The sequence below is a fragment of the Populus nigra genome, chromosome 18, assembly GCF_951802175.1.
Source record: "Populus nigra chromosome 18, ddPopNigr1.1, whole genome shotgun sequence".
NCBI lineage: Eukaryota > Viridiplantae > Streptophyta > Magnoliopsida > Malpighiales > Salicaceae > Populus > Populus nigra.
In genome coordinates, this window is record NC_084869.1 from 9124845 (window position 1) to 9138081 (window position 13237).

Here is a 13237-nt window from a genome sequence, read left to right on the forward strand (position 1 = left end):
AGTCTCTCCGAATGAACTCCCATATGAAAATTGTAACAAAAACTAAGTGTTTTTCAACAATGACATCAAAGACACCATTCTTTTCCTAGATTTAGCTCCGAATAATCTATTCAACTCCAACGGTCTTAATATGAAGAAGTCTCCTTCCTGCTTCCGAGAGGACAGCATTTTTCCTTAAAAAATAAGTCATAATAATAATATCTCAAGCCATCTCACCTGCATATACATTGTTTTGAATAATCTGACTCCCCGTTCTCGAAGCAACACGTCGTCCGATCATTGGGCCACGTTTCAAGGAGTCGGCTGGTAGGACCCACTTGCATCCCCTCACTCTAACAAGTCCGTACACCAACAGCCCTATCCAAATAAATAACAAGGATCCAAGAAGTAGCACTTGCCCAACGCCATCTATCCACGTGTTCTCGCATTTTTTAATGTCAAATCTAGCCGTCAGCTCAAGTGCCTTAGACGCTTGCTTTTTCACCACGTGTCCAGGAAGACTTTCTTAGGTACTCCACCCTCCTATATATACGGACAAACCGAATCCTCCCTCTTTCAACCCAAAGAAAATCACACTACACCCGAAGCGAAACAGAACAGAACAAAACCAGAGTAAAGACAGAGAGGGTCCTCTGTTTTTCACTTGAAATGATTCTAAAGTTTGACCAAACTGATCGCCGGATTCTCACATTCCCGGCGGTTCATCCCTGTGAAGGAATCTCCCCGGCAACCCTTCTCAGTTCTTTGATCGATCTCTCTCAAAACATATGCAATTACCAATCAAAGTTGTTTGCTACACAAAGGAAAAATGCCCGTGAAACCATTCGACAAATCGGCCTTCTTCTTCTATTTTTCGAGGAAATAAGGGACCGTAGATTGGTTCTTTCTGATTCGGCCCTTCTTTGCTTCTCTGAGCTCCACCATGCCTTTCAGAAAGTCCAGTTCTTGTTGGAAGATTGTACGCGTGATGGTGCAAGGTTATGGATTCTAATGAAGTGTCAACTAGTTGCTACGCATTTTCGAGCACCAATTCGAGCAATTGCGACAGCTCTTGATGTTTTGCCATTGAATTTGATTGATGTCGGTGGTGAAGTGAAGGAGTTGGTTGGATTAATAGCAAAGCAAGCACGTAAGGGTAAATTTGAGCCTGACCCTGTAGATGAATGGGCCTCGAAACAAGTGTTTTCGGTATTGGATCATTTTCAGATGGGAGTTGAGCCTGATTCCAGCTTAATGAAACGGGTTCTTGATAATCTTGAGATTAGGAACTGGAGTGATTGTAACAAGGAAATCAAGTTTTTGGAAGAACAAATTGGTTTTCAGTGCTCCGATTGTGATGAAAGAGAGGTTCCATTTCTAAGCAGCTTGTTGGGGTTAATGAGCTACTGCAGGGGAGTGATTTTTGAGACATGGAATAATCGCAACAACGATCAAAGCGATGCCAGGCACAGCATCGAGGCCCTTAGTTGCATAAATCGTGAAGATTTTCGATGCCCGATTTCACTTGAGCTGATGACTGATCCAGTAACTGTATCGACTGGGCAGACTTACGATCGGTCTTCGATTGAAAGATGGCTCAAAGCTGGAAATATGACCTGTCCCAAAACAGGTGAGAGGCTTACAAGCACAGAGTTAGTTCCCAACACTACTCTTCGAAAGCTGATCCAGCAGTTCTGCGCCGAGGTAGGCATTTGTGCGTCCAAATCAGGAAGCCGAAGTCGAGACGTAGCCAGGACTATCTCTCCAGGTAGTCCTGCTGCAGCAGAGGCAATGAAATTTCTTTCAGGGTTTCTTGCAAGAAGGCTGGTTTCCGGTTCAAGTGAGCAGAAAACAAAGGCTGCTTATGAAATTCGGTTACTTGCAAAATCAAACATTTTTAATAGATCTTGTTTGATTGAAGCAGGCACAATCTTACCTCTCATAAACCTTTTATCCTCTTCTTTAGACCATTACACACAAGAGACTGCTCTTTCAGCTCTGCTGAAGCTCTCGAAGCATACTTGTGGTAAGAAAGAGATAATTGAGAGTGGTGGATTGAAGCCAATTCTAGCAGTTCTTAAAAGAGGCCTGAGTTTGGAAGCAAAGCAAATGGCAGCCGCCACAATTTTTTACCTTGCTTCAGTGAAGTCATATGGGAAATTGATAGGAGAGACACCTGAAGTAGTTCCAGCTCTCGTGGAACTGATCAAGGATGGGACCACTTGTGGCAAAAAGAATGGAGTCGTGGCAATTTTCGGGCTGCTTCTACACCCAGCGAATCATCAAAGGGTGCTTGCATCCGGTTCTGTTCCATTGCTGATGGATATGCTGTCATCCTCAAATAACATTGAACTTATAGCAGATTCACTAGCAGTTTTAGCAATCATAGCTGAAAGTGTTGATGGGACATTAGCAATCCTGCAAACTTCGGCTTTATCTACAATCCCAAGGATCCTGCGTTCTCTGCCGTCTAGAACTGCGAGGGAGTATTGCGTTACTGTTCTGCTAAGTTCGTGCAAAAACGGTGGTGCAGAAGCGATTGCGATTTTGGCAAAGGACCGTAATCTCATGAGTTCCCTATATTCACTTCTAACAGATGGGACTTCTCATGGTAGCAGTAAGGCTCGTGCTCTGATAAGAATTCTCCATAAATTTCATGAAACAAGCTCCTCAGGAATGACCGCTTCAGCAGTTCCATGTGAACGACCGGTTCATGTTCGGTAATTTTTATTCATCCTACCTTCTATTCCTTTTTGTCCTTGTAAATACATTATACATACATTACAGATTGATGATGATTTTTTTCCCTTGGAGTATAATGCAATTAGCACAGTTTTTGTAAGAGCTAATTGCTATATCCGCTGTATATTATTCACTAATTATTTACCAGATCCCTGTGTACTTCGGTTCTTTTCTGTAATACTAAATAAGATGGTATAACGATTTGTATTCTCTTTACTTCAAAGACAAATTTGATGAAAGTTGCGGACGGAATGTCAGAACCTGACAGCTCTTAACATGGGATTTGCGTTACAAACCGATCTTCCAGTACTTGCAAATGTTATCTTATTCATTTTTTAATACATCAGAATTACGGCAATTAACTCTCTCAAAAAACATTATCATCATCAAGTCATGTAAAAACTTAACTGAGAAATGAGTTTAAGCCTGTTCATCCTGTAGGTATACTCCAATGTTTAAATAATTCATTAAGTTTGCTTGATTAAATGACAAGCAAGCAAAAAATCAAAAGGATGAAATAAAGAAGATATGCTAAATGTAGTGTTTATATCAAATTCTCCATTTCTCTCTCAAAACCTACCGAGAATATAATCTTGAAATATACCTATAAAAGTAAACTTCTTTTATAATAATTAACCATAACTAAAGGAGATTAGGCTAATCTACAGTAATTGCCTGATCTCCTTAGTTAAATTTTTTTTTGTTTGATTTAATTTGTTAATATTAAATTTTTTTCTATTGAGTTATCACTTTTATGATATGGATCTCAGGTTTGACGAGTTAACGCAGTTGATTCAGATTTATTTTTTTTCTTACAATTTCATTTTTTAAGATTGAGAATTAAATTTTATAATTTGTTTTATTTATTTTTTATTAGATTATCGTGATCTCATGAAGAAATTTTATTATACCCCTCCTCGCAAAACACTATTTATTGAAATAGTGTTTTGTTTGGTTTTTTTTCCTTTATTTTTTTATTTTTCAATTAATTTTTTTTAAATTTTATTTTTTAATATTAATTTTTTTTCTCTTTAGTCATCACATTTTCATGACATGGCCTTACAGCCAAACCCACATCCAAGTCTCTTAGGCTTGATGTTGCAGCAAGACCTACTTAAACCTGTGTCATGCAAGTTTAATATTATTATTAATATTAAAAAAATATTATTATTGGTATGAATAATATTGCTAATATAATGATTATTTTATTATTTTTATTTTTATTGGTAATGCAAGTTTCATTATTTTTATTATAATGAATATTGCTAATATAATAATTGATAATTTAAAAAAAATTATTAATATTGAAAAATAACCATATATTTGATTTGGAGGGTAAAATTAAAAACTATAATAACTTGAGTCAAACATGTTTAATATTATTATTAATATTATTATTGTCATTATTATTAATATAATTATTAAAAAAATTAAAAAATATTATTACTATTGAAAAAAAAACCATGGAATTGATTTGAAAGATAAAATTAAAAATAATTATTGTTGTTGTTGTTGTTGTCATTGTTGTTATTCTTATTATTATGATTATTAGTGTTATTCTTATTTTTAATATTGTTATTATTTTTATTATTATTAATCTTTTTAAAAAAATTACTACTTTTAAAGAAAAACCATAAATTTGATTTGAAGGGATTAAAAACTAAAAGAACTTAAGTCAGACAAGTTATTGTTATTGTTATTATTATTATTATTATTATTATTATTATTAGGGGAACCAGACCCCAAAAACTTGGATCTGGTTAAGGCGCGAGATCCAAGTTTATAATCATTAGTATTATTCTTATTGTTATCATTACTGTTATAACCCAATTTTGACCCATTGGCTTTTGATTTAATTTTATAGGGGTAAAATGTAAAATTAAAAGATCAAAGATTTTTTTTGATAAAAAATGATTTGTCAGCTTGCACGGAGACTAGGGACTATAATGTGCTTTTTCCATTCTATCCTTATCTTCAAGATAATGATAGTTGTCTATTTTCAAATTCGATTCTTAATCAAATTTAAACTTTAAAAAAAGAGAATGAGTTTGATTGAGACTTTATTTCTTGCAAACGATGAAACTTTTACACTATAAATATAGATCTCAGTGTATACAAAAAGGGAAATTCAAAGAAAAAAGAGGGAGAGAGAGACCCAGGTGAGCCAAACAAAAGCCAAAGAAAATTTAATTACATAGGTACTGTGGAAAAGAAGAAAACTAAGCAAGCTTCATTCTCATTTAAAGAGAGTAGCAAAGAATACAAAAGAAGAAAATGTTGCCCTGCACCACTTGGTTCTTATTCAAAGGTTCTACAAACCAGGTAAGCTTTCATTCTCCTCATTTTGGCATTTTAATTACATAAGAGCTGTAGCAAGCATGTGTGAACAGCTCACGCATGCTTGCTCTTTGGATTAGCTGGGTCATTAGCTTGGGCTAGTGACCGGGTTGGTTTGGCTGGGTTGGACTTGACCCAGCCCCCTTTTAAAAAAAAAAAATTAGGTCGAGTCTAGCTTTAGGCCTAGCCAATCCAAATTGTGTTTATTAAAGGTGTGTTTGGTAAAACACACCCTTATACCTTGACCATAATTTTTATGCTCACTCTAGTTGATATTTGGCCAAACGAGTCCCTTTTTTATATCAAAAAATTTCAAAAATATTTTGGGATCTTTGTTGTTTTATTTGTGGGCGAGCACTTTGATTTATTTTTTTTATTTGCGTTTTGTATTTTTTTTTAGTTATATTCTCAATCTGTAGACTATTACTGTTAAATGCAAATATGTCGTGCAATGCCTTTTTTTATTTCCATCTAAAAAGGGCAAATAATAATAAAGGATAAACAAGAAAAAAAATGGCATAGAAAATTTCTTCTTCAAATTCATTTTTTTTATGAAATTATTCACTGACACCAGAGTTAAGAGTATTGTATTTTTTGGATTTGCGTGATATTTTAGACAAAGAAAAAAGAGAACAAATTCTTAGCAATGTAGCTTGTCTCAGGTAGGACGTTTAAGGGACGATAATATCTTTCCTTTAGCATAACCAGTCCCGTACTATAGAATCTCTATTGATTAGTTAGGGTTCATAGTAACCATAATACTAGGTGGCGACTCCTTGAACTAGACATTTTCCCCTAAAAGAACAAGATACCAGATATCTGTTCTTTTTTCCAATCAAGATTATTTTTTAATCGGTCGTCGCGATGTCCAGGTGTGACAATTATCATTATCATTAATAACGTTTTTAAAAAAATATTATTACTATCAATGAAAAACCATAAACTTGATTTCAAGGAATAAAACACTATAAGAACTTGGTTAGATAAGTTTAATATTATTATTAATATTAAAAATAGTATTATTTATATTAAAAATATTACTATTGGTATTATAATTAATATTATAAATATTACTCTTGGATCAGACATTGCAGCCAGACATAAGGCAAGAGGTTTAGCTTTGTAGATAGATTTAATGCTCTTGAATATTAGTATTTTTTTGATATTTTTTATGGCAAAAACAATTAGCCTGCAGCGTAGTGCGGGCCACCCCCACTAGTAATTTCTATTATAGATCCGGTACATATACAAATTTTATTTGTATATATTTGATCTTAAAATATCCATGTTTAATATAAATAGTGAGGAACATACTACATCATCAATATTCAAATTATTTATAGCACCGTAGACTAGGTCATATCAATGAAACAATAATCATTAAGTTACATAAAGAAGGATATATGATCCTTTTTATTATAATCGTATGAAATTTATAAAGTTTGTTTATTAGGTAAAATGATCAAAACACTTTTTACTGAAAGAGTGAAAGATCTAATGAATTGTATATCGACCAATAACAATTCGTGTCAAAGGTGGATATACATGTTTCATCATTGATGACTATATCGGATATGGTCATGTGTATTTGATGAAAGCTTGAATCATTTGAAATGTTTAAAGAATTCAGACATGAAGTTGAAAAACAAATTAGAAAAAGTATTAATATACTCTAATCGGATCGAAGTGGTGAATACTTCAACAAGAATTTTCAAGATTGTCTCACAATAACCTCCTAAAACACCACAATATAATGAAGTTTTTAAATGAAAAAATTGTATTCTGTTGGATATGATATGATCCATGATGAATTGTACAAACTTTCCTCTTCTTTATAGGACTATATCATATAAACCACTGTTTACCTTTTAAAAAAGGTTCCATTAAAATTTATTGATAAGAATCAATATGAGATATGGAATGGTAGGAGACCAATCATATTATTGGATATTGTTGTTGCTGGAATTTTTTCTTCAAACTATGTCAGGTATTTATGATAATTTATTATTAGTTGCTAATGTATTCGTATGCTAATATTAACTTTTCTAGTGTGAACATCTCTTTTAATTTGAAGCACCTAAATTTGATTATGTATTTTATATATTGCATTAATTTGGATTTTCATAGCCTTCATTTGACAAAAATTTATTTGCACATTAAAAATACCAAGATGTGAAGCATATATATATATATATATATATATATATATATATATATATATATATTTCAAAGGTTCTTAAGGAGAGTTAAACTATATAAAAAAAAATATTAATTTACTAATTTTATTAAAATGCCTTATAACAAACTAAACAGAAAATTTTAAACATTTTAATTATAAAGCCTATAAACCAAACCCAATAAAAAAATTTAAAAACCCAATATAATATAAGCTTATTTTATAAAAATCCAAAAAGCTCATATCTCATGGGATTAGGCTTTCTAGTTTTATAACAAAAAAACTAAATTTTACTTAAGCAAACCGGTTTAATTTGAACCAGACTTCTATTTGGTTCAAAAATAAGTTATTCAATTCGATTGGTTCTGTAGTCCAAACCAAACCAAACTGTCAACAGCCCTAATTGTGGGCTTAATGTGATCTCACAAGGATGGATGGCTGTGGCTTTATCATACTTGAAAAAAGAAACAAAAAGTCATTAGAAAGTTTAGTTTGATTTCCTTATCGTAACCTTTGATTTCTAACCAGATTAATCTTCGACTAGCACTACGAAGGGCCTTGCTTTTATTTCTTTTGCCATATTACGGGAAAAAAATCAGTTTTTTATTATCGTTTTATTAACTAGTCTCCCTTCAGCTTTTCTATTTGCTCCACAGTTCCTCGGCGTAATTAGCTCACCCGAGTTTAATGTTAGATTGGAGTCTAGCTCCAAATTTTAATGATAGATCTGTTGATTTTTCCCAAATTTTATCATCAAAAAATGATCAAAACCTCTCCCCTTTCGACAAAAAATTGCGGGTCTGCCTAAAAAATAAAATAAAAAACAGAGCTCCAGTCCAGCCGTGATGGTTTCTTATCAAAAGCACTACTTGAGCTATTAGTTCTGTGGCCATGGAAACAACACAAAAAGAGATAAGTTGGTAGACAGGAGGTGGTTTAGCATCTTGACCTGTAACCAGAGTCTCCTAGCATACTAAGCAATCATAATTTCAACCAAAACTAATTAAAAGATTTCGATAGGTCAATTATCTGTCTTGATGCACCAACACCACCAACTGGAAGTGTGCATACACACACCATGTCCTTTCCCTATTAACACGCCCTTCTATTTTTACCCTAAAAAAGAAAAGAGCATAGAAATTTTAGATGTCATCTCGTTTCATTGCCAAGCAGGGAGAGGATCTTTGAAAAATATAAGAACAGTAAAATATTTAACGTAAGGGACACACCAAGGGAATAGAAGGAGCAGTACCAATCAACTGAGTTCTAGCAATTATATTAGCTGGTAGCTATATAGACCTTATGCATGAAGTAATCAAGCCAGTCTAGCATGCGAGGCAATTTGAAAAAATACACATCTTAAAACCACCCCAAAAAATATTACAAGAATAGAGCAGCTAAATAACTTTACCTCGACAAAGTTGGATGTGACAGCCCCTCACCCTATATCCAACATGTATCATATATCTCCTTTGTCTTCAAGGTTTATGTTGGACCGTCAAAAACCTTGAAACAAACTATCACAATTGTTCATATCCTTCAAGGGCCTCGATTCCTGCGGAAGCAAAAACAACCCCCTTGTTGATCAGGAGGGATCATGCCTCCGCCTTTTGTTACGTCAATGGCCTCCAACATGGAGACAACCTCATCCATCTCAGGGCGCTTGTCAGGGTTAGCATCCCAGCAACGCTTCATTACATTTGCTAGAGAGTTTGGGCAACACCTTGGAATCTCTGGTCTTAGATTCTACAGTTGCAACATGGGAGAAACATTAAACAATGGATTATTTCCTTTTATTTATTTAAGCAAAACCTTGGGTGGCATTGCCAGAAATGAATGAGATAGGAGAATGTGTCAGACCTGGCGGACCACAGCTGAAGTTACTTCTGCAAAACTAAGATCAGGATAAGGCATGTCACAGCAATATATCTCCCATAAACAGATGCCGAAACTGTACACATCACATTTCCTGTTATATGGATTGCCATTGAGAACCTGTAACCAGCCACATAATGAGACACCGATCCCAACCATATACTGAGACACTGATCTTTAACCTATCAATGTTTCTTTTCAGTCAACTAAGAAAAACAAGTTCTCAATGTTGAATTACTCGAGTTATGTCAAAGCCATATCTTTCAATCATTTACACAAAATGGGACAACATGAAAATTGGTGAGAACAAGGTGGTTTTTAGATGGAAACTATGCCTTTGCCAGTGACACATCCCCTTCATAATAAACATCCTAACACTTATCAAAAATGATTCTACTGATTGTGTTTTCAGTGAGTCATGAGATAAATTGAAGGTAAACTCTTCACCTCAGGAGCCATGTATCCGAGTGTTCCTGTCTCCCCAGTCATATCATTAGGATTTGACGCCTCAATACGAGCAACACCAAAGTCAGCAATTTTTACAGTCCGTGTCTTATCCAATAGCATGTTTTCAGTCTTTACATCTCTGTGAACGATTTTCTGAGAATGAAGGTAATTTAACCTACACCAAACAGTCAATTTGTATTCATATCACTTGTTAGCCTGAGAAATAAGTAATCACTCTTGAACTGCCTGGATATAATTAGCAAAAAGAAATGAAATAAAAAGAAAAAAGAGGATAATGCTAATACCCTCTTGCAAGATCAAGTGCCAGCTCAACGACAACTTTAAAAGCTAGCTTTCTTCTCCTGTTTTTTATAAGGTATGATTTCAAGGCACCCCCAGGAAGATACTCCACAACAACACAACATATATTATTTGGCATCCCAATTTGACCATTCGCAGTTTGTATTTGTAGCTCTGCTGAGCCCATTGTTGCCCCTATAAACTGCACTACAAAGACCAAATTCAGTATAAATAAGTTAACACCAGGAAGCTATACTATCATGTCTAAGCCACTTGAATTAAAATGGTCAAGGTCTGGAATGTTCATAATTTCAAATAACAGATAAACTGATGTTATCAATCAGCAACAAGTCTTTATATAACATATCTAAAGCAATTGAAAAGAGTTGATTATTGGATTTTGGTGATATAACATCATCAAAGCCAAGGGAAAGCCAAGGTATCAAGAAAGAGCGGGATCAACTTGGACAACAGGAAAAAGACAGTAATTTAATTTATGGAGCAAGGTGCATTGAACTTGAAACAAATTTTATTCTTTGGATTAGGCAAAGACATACCAAACGCAATCTTACAAATGAGTTGCAGAAACAAATCGAAGCATATTGATGCTAACCTAGAAAATAGGAGCATGAGTGATGGAGGACCTAATAATGATTTTTGGAATTTCAGTTTGGAAAGAGAATCAGTGAGTTAAGTTATTTTCTTATTTGTTTGACTCGTAATCCATCACATGTTTTGGAGTTGGCCATCTGATGATAATTTAAGCCAGGTACAATTTCTCTATAATTTCTACACACCTCTTCTCTCATCACTTCTTTCTACTCTTCTACCCTTTCTCCTCTGAATTAGCGTGTGAAAAAAAAACTTTTCAAGGTGTCAAAGAATCCCAACCAGTTTTATGATTGAAGATCTAAAGCAATCAATTCATTTTTTCACTACTCACTTGCAAAGTAGAGTTGAACAAATACCACAATTTAGCCAAACGCATAAAAAATTCTCTATATCCTCACACAACAAATGCTCCGGCAAAACGACACAAGGAGCAACCTACTGAAACTCAACTGCCGACTAAAGTATATACACAGGCAGTATGAAATATAGCACCCGAGTCCTCCACTGAAGCAACGGATAAACAATGAGCAAATAGGACAATACAAACACAATTTTCATGTTTTCTTACCACATTAAAAAAGGTCAATGAAAAACCAGAATTTAGAAAAAGAAAGAACGAAAGAACGTGAACCACAAATCTTCTTAACTGGCTAAAACTGATGAGGAAATCCTCAACAGTTACTAAATTCATTCAACCACTATTCTTTCTATCCCTTTCTTAAGGAAACAAGTAACATGTGCGAAGAGCTTATGATAGCCACCATTAGGCTGAGGACCAGATCATGGCCCTCGGACCAACTCTAACCAACTGCCCAACCCAGCAAAAACAAGGAAAAGAAAATAAAGAAAGAAACCAGTAGCTGAATCCGATAATGCAATAGCCAACATATGAATAGATAGAAGTAAAAAAAATCAAAATCACAACCTTCACAATAAAGGCAAGATATATGGAAGTCCTCCAAACAGTTAGAACGTAAATTAAGGAAATGGCTATCTCAAACATATATATCAGATTTATAGATGATCACAAACATATAAAAAAGAAAATTTTGAAAAGTTGAAGGCGACCTTAGTAACATTTGGATGATCAAGCTTATGCCAAACAGCAACTTCTTGAGTAAAAGCTGCCCTTAGTGCCGCAATCTCAGCTTCTGTCCTTTGACCCTCTTCACCCCAGTCAAGCAGTTTAACTGATAATGCACAAAGACAGAACTTTTGTTAGTAAAACAAGAACAAGTGATACTTCTAGTGGTTAGATCCATATTCCAATACCTCTGCATTAACCAACAAGTGGGATCACATGAACTTTTAGAAATAAGCAATTTCAATTCAAACCCGTGTAGAAATCACAGATTGCAAAAGAATTAACCATCACCTCCTTCAAAACTAATGATCAGTCGAGAGTTACCGCAAATAAAAAATTTAATCTTTTCCATAAGACAAAAGGAAGACACAAACAAAGAAAAGTAGAACAACAAGAGGGGAACTGACCGGCGACATCCTGGCCATCGTAGACGCCACGGTGGACAGTGCCAAAAGTACCACGAGCGATTACAGTCTTGATGGAGAGCTTAGAAGGGTCGATCTCCCATTCCTGCCTCTGCTTCTTGAAAGGGGCGGTTCTAGTGGTGGAAGGCGTAGGTGTGGGATTAGCAGTAACAACAACATCACCATCATCATCATCTCTCTTGTTCTTGTTTTCAAGAGTCAATACTCTATTGAGATGCCTCTCCAATTGTTCATCTAGACTTTTGAGATCAATCTGATCTGCTCTCACAAACCCATCACTGCTTTCCTTCATTTTTTTGCCCAAAAAAGAAAGACTTCTGCTTTCTTTCCTTTCGCTTTCTCTCTCTAAGAAAAACCGAGTGGCAGTCTTGTACTTTAGGTTAAAAACAGATAAGAACGTAGGGAGTATTTATTGTTCTTGTGTCCAGCTACAATAAGCCATGTGGGCACATGCCATTGCCTCCTCTACTCTACATAACGTGGTGCTGTTGTTGTTTCTTCGAATTCTCAATCTGACCCAGTATTATTGCCTTGCCTTCTTTCTCTTCGCTTCTCCACTCATTTTATTGATTTATTAGCATTAGTACTGGTCTCCCCCACCCCTCCCTCCCTCTGTTGTGTGCTCTCCTCTTTTCCTCCCCCATTAATTACTGCTTTGAGACCAATTTGACTTCATGGTTCCGTGAAATTCCAGTACCCTTTATAAATTGTTTTGATTAATCAGTGTATTTTCTGCACTATATTTTTAAAAAATATTTATGTCAATATTTTAATGATTTTTTCAAGTAAAATACAAGCCACTCACTTATAAGTTGCGTGTCATTTCATCTCAAGGAAGGTTTTGACTTCTGTTTTATATATTTTTTTCTGTGTTTGTATTCGCATACTATGAACTAACCAAACCCACATAAATGATAAAACACTATACCTATGAGCAGGTCTCCATCAGCACACGAGTTTTCTTTAACCAAGAGTCATTGTCTAGTTCTTCTTCTACATTATTGAAATATTTATAAAATCTTCAAGGCCCCTTTTCTTTATATGTATTATCTGTGTTTCTTCTGTTGTCCAATGATTAAACATTACAATAGGAGAGATTTGAGTCGTAATGTTTATCTTTTTATAAAATTGCAGACCAAATAATTAAAACTTGTTCTTGTTCCATAAAAACTTCACTCCAAAATAACTTGCCTCCCTAGCTTAGGGGGTTCTACGATCTTTAACTGCAGAAGAGTAGAAGGGTTCCATCATAAGATGATG

General features: G+C 34.6%; 2 protein-coding genes across 3 annotated transcripts; one reads left to right on the plus strand and one right to left on the minus strand.

Moving 5' to 3' along the window:
* Positions 1-535: 535 nt before the first annotated feature.
* LOC133678195 (U-box domain-containing protein 19-like) lies at positions 536-2937 on the plus strand. Its single transcript, XM_062100431.1, has one exon. The coding sequence runs from the start codon at positions 649-651 to the stop codon at positions 2701-2703; it is 2055 nt and encodes a 684-aa protein (XP_061956415.1). The 5' UTR covers positions 536-648; the 3' UTR covers positions 2704-2937.
* A 5146-nt stretch (positions 2938-8083) lies between these two features.
* Positions 8084-12576, minus strand: LOC133678768 (serine/threonine-protein kinase STY13-like). Of its 2 annotated transcripts, XR_009836040.1 has the most exons (7): positions 11960-12576; positions 11537-11658; positions 9862-10058; positions 9557-9731; positions 9095-9229; positions 8646-8980; positions 8084-8350 (listed from the first exon to the last, which is right to left on the minus strand). XR_009836040.1 is itself a non-coding variant. In XM_062101258.1 (6 exons), exons 1-6 carry the CDS (start codon positions 12267-12269, stop codon positions 8774-8776), a joined length of 1146 nt encoding a protein of 381 aa, XP_061957242.1. In that variant the 5' UTR covers positions 12270-12576; the 3' UTR covers positions 8484-8773. The 2 variants fall into 2 exon arrangements, 1 of the variants encoding a protein (XP_061957242.1); XM_062101258.1 differs by lacking the exon at positions 8084-8350 and having other exon boundaries at positions 8484-8980.
* Positions 12577-13237: the final 661 nt, after the last annotated feature.